At 47.9% G+C, this 14,134-nt stretch overlaps 1 protein-coding gene across 2 annotated transcripts in view; it reads right to left on the bottom strand.

Annotated features, from left to right (window-relative positions):
- The window catches only part of LOC144772333 (uncharacterized), a 204,302-nt gene that overhangs the window by 68,229 nt on the left and 121,939 nt on the right, over nt 1–14,134 (bottom strand). For both annotated transcript variants that reach the window (XM_078656574.1, XM_078656575.1), the window contains one exon: nt 13,410–13,499. In XM_078656574.1, the coding sequence (XP_078512700.1) occupies nt 13,410–13,499 (90 nt within the window). The remainder of the gene's footprint in view (nt 1–13,409; nt 13,500–14,134) is intronic.

The raw sequence follows: 14,134 nt of genomic DNA on the forward strand, positions 1-14,134 counted from the left end.
AAGGGCCAGTCTAGGGGACCTAGACCAGCGGTGAAAACGTTGTGGTACGTCGTCAGGAGGGTCACTAGCCGACGGGCAAGTGACCGGACAACGTGGCAAGCAGAAGGGCCCCACGCAGATCTCGTGGATGCTGGGGGGCTGGACTTCGGTGCTGGAGCTGCTTAGGTTGGGGGTTTCTCAAACCCCAGTGCACTCCCTCGAGGGTCCCTCGGAGGTCGTGCTGGTTAAGCGTCGTGCAGGTCTTGAAGATAGCCGGTCCCTCGGGTCTCGTCACACCCACGAATCTCAGCTGGGCTGATGATGCAGGTAGAGGTCAGAGATGGCAGGGAATCCGGGTCTCGTCGAGCTGGGCAGTCTTGATCCGGAGGATGGACGTGCAGCAAACCGCAAGCGCTTAGATGGTGCCTGCTGGTGCAGGGTGGCTACTCCTTAGCCACAAGGGAGAGTCTTCAGAGAGTGACAAGAGTTCCTTTCGTGGAAAGTAGTTCAAGTTTCAAGATGATCTAATTTGGGAAGGGTGCCCGCTCCTACCTTTATTCTAAGAAAAGGGGCTGGCACGCGACTAGGTCCTGCCCATGGGTGGGACCAGGAGGGGGGTGGTTACACCCCTCTCCTTTGTCCGGTCTCTCCCCAGCTCAGGGGCTAGGGTTCCCCTGGAACTGGTTTGAGCCGGCATATGCACAGTGAGCACCGGGGTGCCACTTGCAGTCACCTTCCTTTCAGCCCTGCCTACCTGGGATACACAAAATCCTGTCTGGGATGGTGCTGGCACCGCCCCTGACAGGAAACCCTTTGTCCAGGCCTCCCTCGCTGGAAGGACTCCCAGCAGCAGGAGGGCAGACTTGTGTCTCGGTGGCAGCATCCATTTTGTGGAGCTGAGGCTTGAGTTAACTTTAACCGGGGTTCACAGTTACATACATGTCGTGTCCCTCTAGAAGGGTGGAATGCTAACCCCGTCGCCAGAATTGGCGAGGGGTTAGTATTCCAATTCGTATGACACCTTACTCGACATGTTTTGATAATGCTATGCCAAAGTTAGCATTTAACCACGAGGATTATAATGCACTTAAGAGTATATGGTATAGCGTTATCATGGAACAGCTATTAGGACTTGGTTCCGCAAGCTGCAAACGGGCTCAGCTCATGCCAGAGCACCATCTCACATAATTCCAAGCACTCTGCCTTCAGGATTGATAAGGCCTTCCATAGGAGTGACTGATAGGAATATATGTGTCCATTTTAGGTTTAGATATATATAAAATTCCTGTACATAGGGAACTATATCTTAAGCAAAGGGGGATTACACCACCTTGCCCCAGCTGTCGTGCAGCCAGTTGTGTCTGTTTAGATGGCCAGCCAGGCATAATACATGCTTCAGCCCCTGGTAGGCCCTGGGTACACCTATGCCCTGGATACCTAAGGTATTCTGTACAGGGACTGATAAGGTGGCCCAGTACCAATTGGTAAATGCACCTAAGGTACATGGTTGTCAATTTAGAGAGAAAACAGCTAGGCTGTGGGTCTGATTAGCAGGCCCACAGCCAGGGAAAGTCGTAAATCAGTGAAGCAAAAAGCAAAAATCTGGGGTGGCCATGGGATTGCAGACCCCACTCTCCTACAATCGCTAATAAGGAATGAGTTTCCCATTCATTCCTATGGGCCTAAAGGCCCATAGGAATGAATGGGAAAGCCATTCCTTATTAGCGATTAGCTATTACAGAATCGCTAATGTTCCGCTATTTCAAGGGTGCCAGGGTGTCCAAATGACACCCTGTTGCACCCCTGAAATGGACCTGTGCACAAATGTTACACACACACATGCCCTAAGGGCATGTGTGTGCGCAACATGTTACTTTGAAAAATGCACAAAAGTGCATTTTTCAAAGTTTTAGCAAATTACCACGAAGTTCAACTTCATGGTAATTTGCTCCCCCTATTAGCGAATTCGCTATTTTTTTGGGTTTCATGCATTGCATTTAAAGAATCTGGCCGTTTGCTCCTGGTATTTTCATTGATGCATCTGCCTGCAGGTGTTCTGCTTGCTCACAAAGAGTGAATAAGAAATAAAGATGCCTTTAAATCTTGTTATCTTGTCACATTTGCTCGGCTCTCAGAGACAGAGGTCAAAAGTCGGTTTTTATTCCTACATTTACTTTTGTTATGTTATATATATATATATTTTTCTGTGACTGAAGTTAGAGATTTTTATAAAGTGAACTGTCTGACAATTGTGCTGTGCAAAGCATGTAAAATGAAAGGCTGTAAGATTTCGGGCTTTTTTTCTAACTTGATACTAAAATAGCTAATAAATGAACTTTTCAAAGATCTCAAATATATTTCACTAGTTACAAAAGACACATTTTTGTAATTCTGTGGTGAAAAAACACATTCTTATAGGATCAAAACAAATCAGAACACTTTACTTGGTGAAGTGTACATTTTAAATATTTTTGCTGTAACCCAATTTCCAAACACTGTTTATGTGCTAAATAGCTTTATCAGTAAAACTACATGTTAGTGGGTAAGTTTTGTGGACATTTCAATGGAAAATGTGCCATCTGTAAATGACAGTGCACTACCACATCATGCATTAGTAATATATTTATGAAAAGTGAGTTTTTAAACATGAACTGGGAAATATTCCTGTTCCTGCCCAGATGACAATGCTATTAGTGAACTAAGAAGCAAGCCAGGGATCATGTGTAGCCTGATTGTGGGTTTGATTCTTATTATACATGGAGCAAACGTTTATTCTAGTAAATAAAGTTTTCTTGTACTGCAGAAATAGTGAACTTGCATATTTGAAGGTTCTCTCATGTGATGATGAAGAAAAAGGCAGCTACAGAAGACAAAATAATTATTTGCCTAGGATCACACAATTTGAGACCAGTTCACGGGTGAAGTACATTCTAGTTAGGTCGAGTAGATTATTCAAGTTACTAGACCCAAAGGTCTAGTAACATTTCTATAATTTTCTCAGCTCTGCTTATGTTAGTTAGCACAAGCGATCCTGATAAAATGAACCGGATTAGAAGTTAACATTTCTGCCTGGCCTTATTTCATTCTATTAGACGAATGGGCCTAAGTCATTAAATACACAATCTCCAACTGAGAGTTGTCACCACAGTGTTCCTGGGTCCACCATAAAGTGGATACGAAAACTGCAGCATACCTGAACTTCTCCAATTGTCTAACATATTGGCATTGAGACCAGAATGTGAAGAGTATGAGGAGCCCTTGACTAATACTAAAAAAGTTTTATGATGACTTGAATTTATAGTCTACCAAGCTTCAATAAGTAGAGAGAGCAAATAAGTGGCAACTGTGACTCCCCCCCTCCAAATGACATCCCTGCTTTGTAAACACAAACACATTACTGTCCGACACTCTTCTTTGGGGCTCTTCTGAGCTGAGGTGAAGAGAGTGGGTGTGGCACTGTCCGATTACAGTACAACTGTCTAACAGTAGATTGAGAGGGCCGCAAATACTGTTGCACTCTATTTTGATAACAAAGATACATGCTTTGACCTTTTCAATGTGCAAAGTTTGTGCAATTAAGCAGATGAAGTTTCGTCTAGAAGGCACTCAAGTGTTTGGTACAACTGTGTTTACAGCACTAGGAAGTAAGAAACAGTACCTATAACGAATACTGCTCAGTAACCACAGACTCCACAAAAAGGCCTCACACTAGTAGCAGCAGCAATCACTTTAAACCTTTTTTAGACTGCCTGCCTCACAGCGATAAATGCCACAGGTCAAAAAGACCTCCCTATGGGATAAGGGTGACACAGTAACTGCAGTTAGATGTTGTACTACCTGGTGCCTCCTTCGTTGAAAACAAATTACAAGGGACCAGATTCACAAAGGTATACTTACACTTTTGTGTAAGCTTACAATTGTTTGCTATTCACAAAGGTATTTTACGAGTAGTATCTTTACGACTGCGAAGTCTCTGCACATAAAAAATAAGACTGTCAAAAGCAGTGGCGTAGTGAACCCCCCACTTAAGCGGGCTGCTGCGGGACTTATGGGCTGGTGAACTTGATCCCAATAAAACGTTAATCAGCCATGTGTAGCCTCTTCAGTCTGCAGGCTGAATGTTAACAAATAATGGATAGGGAATACCAAGAGAGAGGGGTGTGGCTTTAGGTAAAGGCAAAAGAGAACGGAATATAGTGGAATGATGAAGAAAAGGGACAACACAGAGAGAGGGAGAAACAGATAAGGTGTTCTGAGAGAAAGATAAAGAAAAAGGATTAGATAAAATATGGGTAGAAAGTAAGAATGAACAGGGGGGAAAGTAAGGATGAAAGGAAGAACATTGAAAGAACATTTTTAAAAAAGGTGAAAATTAGGATAGACGGGTGAAATAATGAACAGACGAAAGAGCAAAAGAATGGAGTGAAAAGGTCAAACAATGGATAGGTGTACAGGAAAATGGAGGTATGTTATCGGGGTTTTTATAGCGTGCTAATCACCATTGAGGGTATTAGTGCGCACAGTGATGAAAGAGTGAAAAGATTGAGATATAAAAGGGTGAATGAAAGGAAAGATGGGCACTGGAAAAATGGTATGTGTGAAAGGATACCTGAAAGGGTGAATGGATAGATTTTGGATGGATGTTGGATAGACAAAAAGGTGAAGGGATTTGTACATGAATGAATGGATAGAAGGATGAAAGGATTGATGAATTGATGGATGAAAGTAGGATGAAAATCAGCTTTGCTCACTTTGCAAGCTGGTTGTAGAGGTATGCTTCAAGTGGGGGGATTTTCGAATTTTCTAGCTACTCCATTGGTCACAAGGATACCCTTTACTTTCTTTTATCCGAGAGTTCAGCTGGTGCACAAAACATAGGTAATCAGCCTTTTCTGTAAGATCTTCTAATAAACCTGGGGAAATATAGGCTGTAGGAAGCTGGCTTTGTACATGGTATACCACTTGGTGGCTATACCGTGCACAGAGTCCAGAGATTCCCCCAGAAGTGTACAGGGCTCAATGCAAACCCAGGACGCTCTATTAGTGATAGTGTGGACAAGCAGCCTTATGCCTAGCACAGAGGAGTGGAAGACATATTACACAAAGGACCTATAACAAACACGACTAAAAAAAGGAGATCCATACTAATTTTATATAAATAAGCTTTGTTTAGTGTTTAATCTTAAAACAAAGATCTTCGCAATAAGGCAAGTTTTAAATAAAAATACTTTTCACTTTCAAAAGGCTGCACAGTGCAATTTCTTACCAGTTCAATGTTATTGTATTGTATCAACATTTATAAAGCGCACTGTAACCCTACGGGCATCCGTTATCATAAGGAGGAAACCAATAATGCAGTTAAACAGGTAAGTACAAAAGGGGGTTGTGATGGACGGAGCATCTGAACCAATCAAACATTCACACCCAGTCAAAAGATCTGGGTTTGATCCATCACCGTTCTTTAGCCCACTCTGCCACCCCAGTTCAGACATGGCTATATGCAAATCAGTCTGACCCTGTGCCTCATGGGAACAGTCCAGCCCGAACTGCCAAGCCATGCCTTCCCTGGACCGGAAACAAGCTTCCGAGGAACGGGGAGGCGGGTGGGTCAGTGAGGAATCCACAGGCAGATATTGTATCTACCAGAAAAAGCGTTACCGAAGGTAAGTAACTTGTTCTTGTGATAGATACATCTGCCATGTGGATTCCTCACCTTGTGAATAGAGTCCCCCAGCAGTCCCCACTGCCGGAGGAGGAAGTCCACTCTTCTAAACCAGGAAATCCTGGAGGACCGAGCGCGCAAAGTGGCCGTCCCTCCTCACTTCGGTATCCAAGCAGTAATGCTTCGCGAAAGTGTGGAGGGAAGACCAAGTTGCAGCCCTACAAATATCCTCTACAGGAACACCTCTAGCCAATGCTGAGGAAGAAGACTTAGCTCTTGTAGAATGAGCCCTTATACCCTCTGGTGGTTCCTTACCGGCCAAAGAGTAGCAGATCTTTATACAGAGGACGATCCATCTTGATAAAGTTCTCTTATGGACTGCTCATCCTCTTTTGCAGCAAGCAAACCCAATGAAGAGCTGGTCATCCAATCGACAGTCTTTAGTTCTGTCCAGGTAAAAGGACACCGCTCTCTTGGGGTCCAGACGGTGTAATCTCTCCTCCTCCTTGGAAGGGTGTGGGGGGAGGATAAAAGGTAGGGAGGGTAATGGATTGACCAAGGTGGAAAGGAGTCACCACCTTTGGGAGAAAAGCAGCCCTGGTCCTAAGAACCATCTGATCAGCATGAATGGTCAAGAAAGGGGGCTTGGAACTAAGAGCTTGAAGCTCACTTACCCTCCTTGCCGAGGTTATTGCAACGAGGAAAACTGTCTTAAGCCTCATAGGACATCTGTGAAGAGGCTCAAAGGGAGCACCCATCAGAAAGGTCAAAACAAGATTTAAGTCTCACTGAGGCACAATAAAAGGAGTAGGAGGGAACTTATTTGTGAGGCCCTTCAAAAACCTTAAAACTACAGGAGATTTAAAAAGAGATGGCTGGTCAGGCAAGCAGAGAAATGCAGACGGCGCAGAAAGATAGCCCTTAACTGTGGCAACAGCAAGCCCTTGCTGCGCCAGAGAGAGGGCAAACTGGAGAACATCAGACAAATGGGCTCTCAAAGGGTCAATAGATTTCTCCCCACACCAAGTAACAAACTTTGACCATCTATATGAATAGATGGACTTAGTGGAGTCACGCCTGGCTGACAAGAGGACATCCACCACGTCAGGCGGGAGAGAAAAGGAATTCAGGTTGCCCCGTTCAATCTCCAGGCATGAAGGTGTAATGTCTGGAAGTGGGGGTGTAGAACCTGGCCCTCCATCTGAGAGAGGAGGTCTGCCCTGAGAGGGAGATGGAGCGGCGGGTGAGAGGAAAGGTGGAGAAGATCTGTATACCACACCCTTCTTGGCCAGTCCGGGGCGACCAATATGACTTGGGCCAGGTCTTGGCGAATCTTTCTCAGAACCCGAGGAATCAAAAGGTATGGGAGGAAACGCGTAAAGGAGTTGATTTCCCCAACTCAACTGAAACATGTCCCACAAGGCTCCTTGCATCGGATACTGGAGACTGCAGAAAGACAGGCAGTGAGCATTCTCGCGAGTGGCGAACAGGTTCACCCGAGGAGTTCCCCACATCTGAAAGATGTCGCGAACCACCTCCGGGTGAAGCCTCCACTCGTGGTCGGCTGAGAACTGCCGACTGAGACTGTCTGCACGAACGTTCAGAACTCCGGCCAGATGATTCGCCATCAGACAAATCTGATGGTCCTGAACTCAGGACCAGAGACAAAGAGCCTCTCTGCAGAGACACTGCGACCCCACACCTCCCTGCTTGTTGATGTACCACATCGCGGTCGTGTTGTCCGTCAGGACTTGAACCGACTGGCCGCGAAGGGAAGGGAGGATGGCCTTGAGAGCCAAACGTATCGCCCGCAATTCTAGAAGGTTGATGTGAAGCAACCTTTCCTCTGGAGACCAAAGACCCTTGACCTCCAGATCCCCCAGATGAGCATCCCACCCTAGAATGGATGCATCCGTTATCACTGTGGCCACCGGAGGAGGCAACTGAAAAGGCTTCCCCTGAGACAGGTTGCCTTCCACGCCCCACCAAGACAGATCCGCCGCAGCTTCTCTGGAGATCCTCACTGACTCCCTGAGATCTCCGTTGTGCTGATACCACTGCCTGCGGAGGCACCACTGGAGCGCCCTCATGTGCCAGCGTGCATGGTTGACCAACAGAATGCATGAAGCCATCAGACCGAGCAGGCGAAGGACCTTCAGGACTGGAACGACAGCTCCATTGCAAAATAAAGGAATCATTTCCTGTATGTCGTGAATCCTTTGAGGAGGAGGGAATGCGCGACATACAGTTGTGTTCAGTACAGCACCTATGAACAGGTTGCGCTGGGAGGGCACCAGGTGAGATTTGGGTACATTTATCGAAAAACCCAACCTGTACAACAACTGGGTTGTCTCCTGCAGATGATGGAGCACTCTCTCTGACGACTCTGCTTTGATCAGCTAGTCGTCCAAATAAGGGAATACAGGAATCCCTGATCTTCTGAGATGTGCCGCCACCACTGCCATCACCTTGGTGAAGACTCGAGGCGCAGTAGTAAGCCCAAACGGAAGGACCGCAAACTGATAGTGCTGCGATCCCACCGTAAAACGGAGATACTTCCTGAGCGACTTCAGGATGGGGATGTGAAAATACGCATCCTGCAAGTCGAGCGACACCATCCAGTCTTCTTCCAGCAGTGCCTGAAGAACCTGAACAAGGGTGAGCATCTTGAATTTCTCTTGTTTCAGATAAAAATTCAAGATCCTGAGATCCAGGATTGGACGAAGCCTGCCATCCTTTTTGGGGATCAGGAAGTACCGGGAGTAACATCCCTGACCCCTTTCCTGCTCTGGGACCACCTCTATCGCACCCTTTCTTAACAGAGTTTGGACTTCCTCCTGTAGGAGTAACAGATGTTCCTCTGAGCAATATCCCTGGCAAGGAGGGTAATTGGAAGGGAATTCCCGAAAGGTAAGGGCATACCCATTTTCTACGAGATTGAGAACCCAAAGATCTGATGTAACCGATTCCCAATCCCGTAGAAAGTGGTTAAGTCGACCCCCCCCACCGGACCCACATGATCCTGAATGGCGGATCTAGGGCTGCTTTTCTGTGGCTGGGGGGTTAGAGGAGGTGGAGGAGGAAGAGGCCAGACGCCCTCGAGGACGTGACCTTTGTTTTCCCCTGTATGACCTATACAAGGTATTTTGCTGCTGCTGTTGTTGTTGCTGCTGTTGACCTTGTCTATAGGTACGAAAAGAAGAGCGTCCAAAACCTCTAAATTTTCTGGCCGTTGATCCTCTTACTTGAAGACCAAGAGATCTAGCAGTTGCCCTGCTATCCTTAAATCTCTCTAAGGCTGTATCTGCCTTCTTGCCAAAGAGTCCTTAACCATCAAAAGTCAGATCTAATAACGCAGACTGCACATCAGCAGAAAAATCCGAGGATTTTAGCAACCGCAGTGCCCATGATCCTTGCAACAGAATCTGCAGTATCTAGACCGCTCTGGATAACTTGACGAGCTGCCGCTTGAGTATCAGACAAAACTTCCTCAAAGTCACCTCTGCAGTCTTCCGGAATCTTTGGAATCAATAATCGCATTGAGTCCATAAGTGCGTGCACATACCTCCCCATAAGACAAATGGCATTCGTTGATTTTAACGCCATACTTGCGGAGGAGAAAGTTTTCTTGGCTACTTGATCCTGTTTTTTAGCTTCCTTGTCACCAGGCACTTGGGGAAAAGCACCAACTGACTTTTTTGAGCACGCAGCTTGAATCACCAAACTTTCAGGAGAAGGAGGAGATGATAAAAATGCAGGGTCTTCAGGAGCTACTCTATATCTCCTAGCCACACTTTTTGAGACAGCAGGAGCAGAAAGAGGCTTTTTCCACACCTCCATAATGGGTTCAGTTAATGCCTCATTAAATGGGAGTAATGGTTCCACAGCTGAGCTTGGTGAATGGAGAACCTCCGTAAGCAGATTTAAATTCAACAGTAGGTAATGTCAAGCCTAAAAGTCCTGCTGCCTTTTTCATTACCACGTGATATGGCTGAACATCCTTAGAGGGTGCATCCGGACCTGATGGCAACACTAGCTCCTCGAAATAATTCTCATCCAGTTCACGTTCCTCCAAGTCTGAATGAGATTCATAATACCTCTGTTCTTCCAAGAGACGTTGAGCTTCTCTCCTAGATCTCTGTTTAACAAGGATTGCAGCCGGATCCACTGTCGACTCCGACGGCGCCGGAGCCGGAGCCGACGTCGGTACCGAATCCGAAGGCTTAGAAGGATGCTCCAAAGATTTGCTTGGAGCGGGCGACGCCGGTGCTGGAGTCGTCGACTTCGGTCGAGCCGGCGTCGACCTCGGAGGAGCCGGGTACTGCCACAGCGGAGTCGGGCCGGCATATACGGCATGAAAGGTGCTGGGGCATAAGAGTGAGGCACACCCAAATTAAATGCCATTGGACCCATGGGACCCGAAGGTGCACCAGAGGGGTACCATGACCTCGAGAATACACCATACATAGCGTTTAGGAACGCTGATGGATGATCACCCTCAGGCCGATCTCGAGGCAGATTCGAATCTGGTTCATCAACAGGAGCCGTTTCCTCTTCCTCATGAGGAACTTCACAGACTTCTTCTTGAGCCGGAGACGGCGTCGGAGCCGGATCAGAAACCGGAGTCGGAGATTGAACTTGCGACTCCGAAGGCGAGGCCTCGCCTTCTCGATCCGAAATCTCTTGTGGTGGGATCACCTTCGATTTAACCTTCTAGGGTGATCTCGATCTCGAGCCCGACTTCTCACCCGAATGACGTCGAGTTTCATGTCTCCTTTTCTTATGCTTCTTATGCGACCTCAAAGCATGATCCGACGAAGACTTCGAAGCCGACGCCTCTCGAGATCTTGATCTTGACCTCGACCGGGATTTTGAAGACTTCTTTCCTTTATCGGCTTTCAGTTTTGCCACAAGAAGCTTGGTCTCCCTTTCTCGCAGGGTCTTTGGGTTCATTTTTTGACACGACGAGCATCCATCTACGTCGTGGTCAGAGCTCAAACACCAAATACAGTCCTGGTGTGGAAAGAAGAAAAACAGTAACAGAGTTACCAAAAGCTACAGAGTATCCCGAAACCGTTAGCGTCGACGACGCGGAAAAAAGAGAACTGATGTCATCACGCCGGCGTGGGCCTATTGTAGGCGTCGGTGACGTCAGCGGAGTCGCGTGCGATGCCGTGCCTCTATGACGTCCAAGTCCACGTCGGCGCGAAGCTACAAAAAGAATTTCCGAATGTTGCTGACGCAAGGGGATATTCACAAGGTGAGGAATCCACACGGCAGATGTATCTATCAGAAGGGGTTGTTGATGCACGGAGCATTTGAACCAATCAAACACTCACACCCAGTCAAAAGATCTGGGTTTGATCCATCACCGTTCTTTAGCCCACTCTGCCACCCCAGTTCAGACATGGCCATATGCAAATCAGTCTGACCCTGTGCCTCATGGGAACAGTCCAGCTCAAACTGCCAAGCCATGCCTTCCCTGGACCGGAAACAAGCTTCCGAGGACCGGTTTCTGGCATTACAGCCGTCTTCAGCCCGGCTTGCTTGAATCCAGTGGCAAAGTGAGCAAGGGACTCACGTCTGAGCATACCCCGCCACACTTAAACAGGTAAGTACATAACTTACAGTTCCGTCTTCGGGCCAAAGGTCAGCAAGGGGCAAGGTTCAGGCGTGTACCAAAACTGCATCACCAGAGGCACAGGGGCGGCCGGGCCCAGAGGTCATAATCAGAGTTTGCCCCCAATGCGTTTCAATTGAGACTGGGGGTGCTTGAAGCCACACTGCTTGCGGGTAGGTAAATCGGATGCAGGGGCCAAGCTTTGGGGGCTAGATCAAGCACAGGTGGGGGGGTGGGGCACAAAGAATCACCAAACATACACCATTGGCGGCATAGGGGCAGCTGGGTTCAGGTTGCAATTCAGGGTGAAATTTCAGTGTTGGGCGCCCAATGCTCTTCAATGAAGGCACTGAAATTAACAAACAGAATGTAAGAGTCAAGGCGTAGGCTGCAGGAGGAAGACCGGCAACAGCAGGGGTAAGTAGAGATGTAGGGAGCCATAGGGGCACCATGGGTTCAGCTCACCAAGGCCTAGGGACTTCGAGTGCAGGAGTATCTTTGGACGTTGGCGTCTTCTAACGGAGCCGGTCGCAGTCAGGGGGAGCCTTCGGATTCAGGCTGCAGGCATCATTGTGGAGAGGTGAAACAATGCTGGACCTGAGATCAGGATCACTGGGGAACCTGTTCTGGGTCGGTGGTCCACCTGAACACAGACCGGAGGCGTCTGGTGAAGAGTGGGCAGGAATCCTTTGTGTTGGTTTTCTGGGGACAGAATCGCTGTCTTCTGGAGTTCAAGTCTCTGTCAAAATTCAGGCAGTCTTCATCTGGTTTCTGGAAGTTACTGGCTCTAGAACAGGCGTCGTCTTCTCACAGGGTCTTTGAAGCTAAAGACAGGCCGATAGGGCTGGGGACAAGTCAGTAGTTGTCTACAGACTTCGCTGCACTGCATCTTCTTCCTCCTTTGTTTTAGGTCGCAGGTAACTAGTTTCAAGGTCTGGGGGAGCCTCCTTAATACTATATTTAGGGGGCGTTTTAAGGGAGTAGCAGGTAGGGCCAATGACCACCTAATCTGAGGTGACTAAACCCTGTATTATGCCACCCTCCAGTGTGAGGGGGCAGAGTCATAGCCCTGATAGGAGGAGTCCCCTCATCTTCCAGATGGAGGGGACTAAAAATTGTGCTGAACTTTGCCTCCTCCGCCTGAAGGGTGGAGCTGGCAAAGGGGGGCACACCAACTAGTCTTTCTAAGGTTTCCTGCTTTCTAAGGTTTCCACTTCCACAAAGTGGGAGTGTAAACCGGGGACTGCCATCTGATGCTAGCAGCAGAGGCTTGGGGGGGGGGGGTCACATTACAAAGGCGGCAGGCATCCGACCAGGATGTGAATTGTTTCTGGTCCCAGAAAAGAGACGTTACCCACCCAGGGGTCCAGAACCATGTCTGCTTTGGCAGGCTGCCTAAAGCCAGTCAGCGACCACACCAGGGTTGGTAGGTGTTCAGGGGGCAACTCTGAGGTGCCCGAGTATATGGTTTAATAAATATTACATTGCCATGAGTGTGGACTTATTACCAGGAGTAATTTGGTACCAAACACTCCTGGTTTCAGCCATCAGGGTGCTGGGGAACTCGATTTGTCAAGTTTCCAGCCCATGTACTTCTTATGGCTTCCCTGGCACTTATGATACTTAAGAATTGACTTAAGTATTGTAGGAGCAGATTTACTCATGCAGATAGGCCCTCACCTGTGGTATAGTGCATCCTGCCTTAGGGTAGAAAGGCCTGCTAGAGGGGTGACTTATCTATACCTTCAGAAAGTGCTGGCTGGCATGACACCCGATTAGGGTGTCGTCCAACTTTGTTGTTTTTCCTTACCACACAGGGGCATGCAAGCTGCAAGGGCAGTGGTGTGGTCCCAATGAGGGGGTCCCAGGGGACCCTTTTCAGCTTCCAGACCCTAGGTACCCAGGTCACCACTTACTAGGGACTTACAAGGGGCATAAGTACAAATTATGAACATACTTTTAGGGAAGAGGCACTGACATAGGGGACCTGGTTGGCAGAGACCCTGTACACTACAGTCGAAACCACATCAAATACCAGAGAAAAGGGGGGGGGGGGGGGCTAAGCATGTCAAAAGAGGCACTTTTCCAAATAGAAATATTGGGAATACATTTCACCCATTTTTTATGGAGGTATCTCATCGGACTCACCTGCGTTTTCTTGTTCATCCTGGGGCTCTTGCTTGAAAAAAACTATTTTGTTTTCATCAGTAAAGCTGGGTGAAATCACAACAATATCACCTGCAAGAAGCACAGAAAATAATAAGACTAAGGAAATCTCAGCAGAGCACATGCAGAAGTGGATGACGCTAGGGGAAGCCGCTAAGGCGGAGAAGCGTCGCCCCACTGCTCTCAGAGCAGGAAAAAGAAAATGATAACAGTTATCATTATTTTATTTTTCGTAGGTTCGGGCTGGGTTGGGGGGGGGCTGGTGGCACAGGGGGAGGAGTGGTTTGTGCACACTAAGCAGACATGACTGCTTGGCCGGTCGTCTGGGACTGGCCGAACAGTCATGCGCACTTAGCCTGGTGGGGAACATGCCCAGGCTCCCCGTCCCCGCCTGAGCGCCAAGTCACAGTGCTCAGACCAATCACAATGTTGCAGCGTTGTGATTGGCTTAGGGGAGCTCGGGTGGCTCCTGCTGCTTCTAGTCGAAGGAACAAGGAGAGACAGCGGCCTGCGGGGGTGACGATGGAGGGAAGTGATTTTAATTTTTTCGTTCCTATTTCCCCCCGCCCCATCCCCCCTGTTCCCTGCTAGCCGCTACTGGAAGAAACACTGAATGGTGACTTATGAAATGCAACCTGTAAGCAGAATACACACATAATGTAATTAGCCTGGGTGGAATTCATGATATATTTAATGTGTCACTTTAT

Source organism: Lissotriton helveticus, chromosome 8 (assembly GCF_964261635.1).
Source record: "Lissotriton helveticus chromosome 8, aLisHel1.1, whole genome shotgun sequence".
NCBI lineage: Eukaryota > Metazoa > Chordata > Amphibia > Caudata > Salamandridae > Lissotriton > Lissotriton helveticus.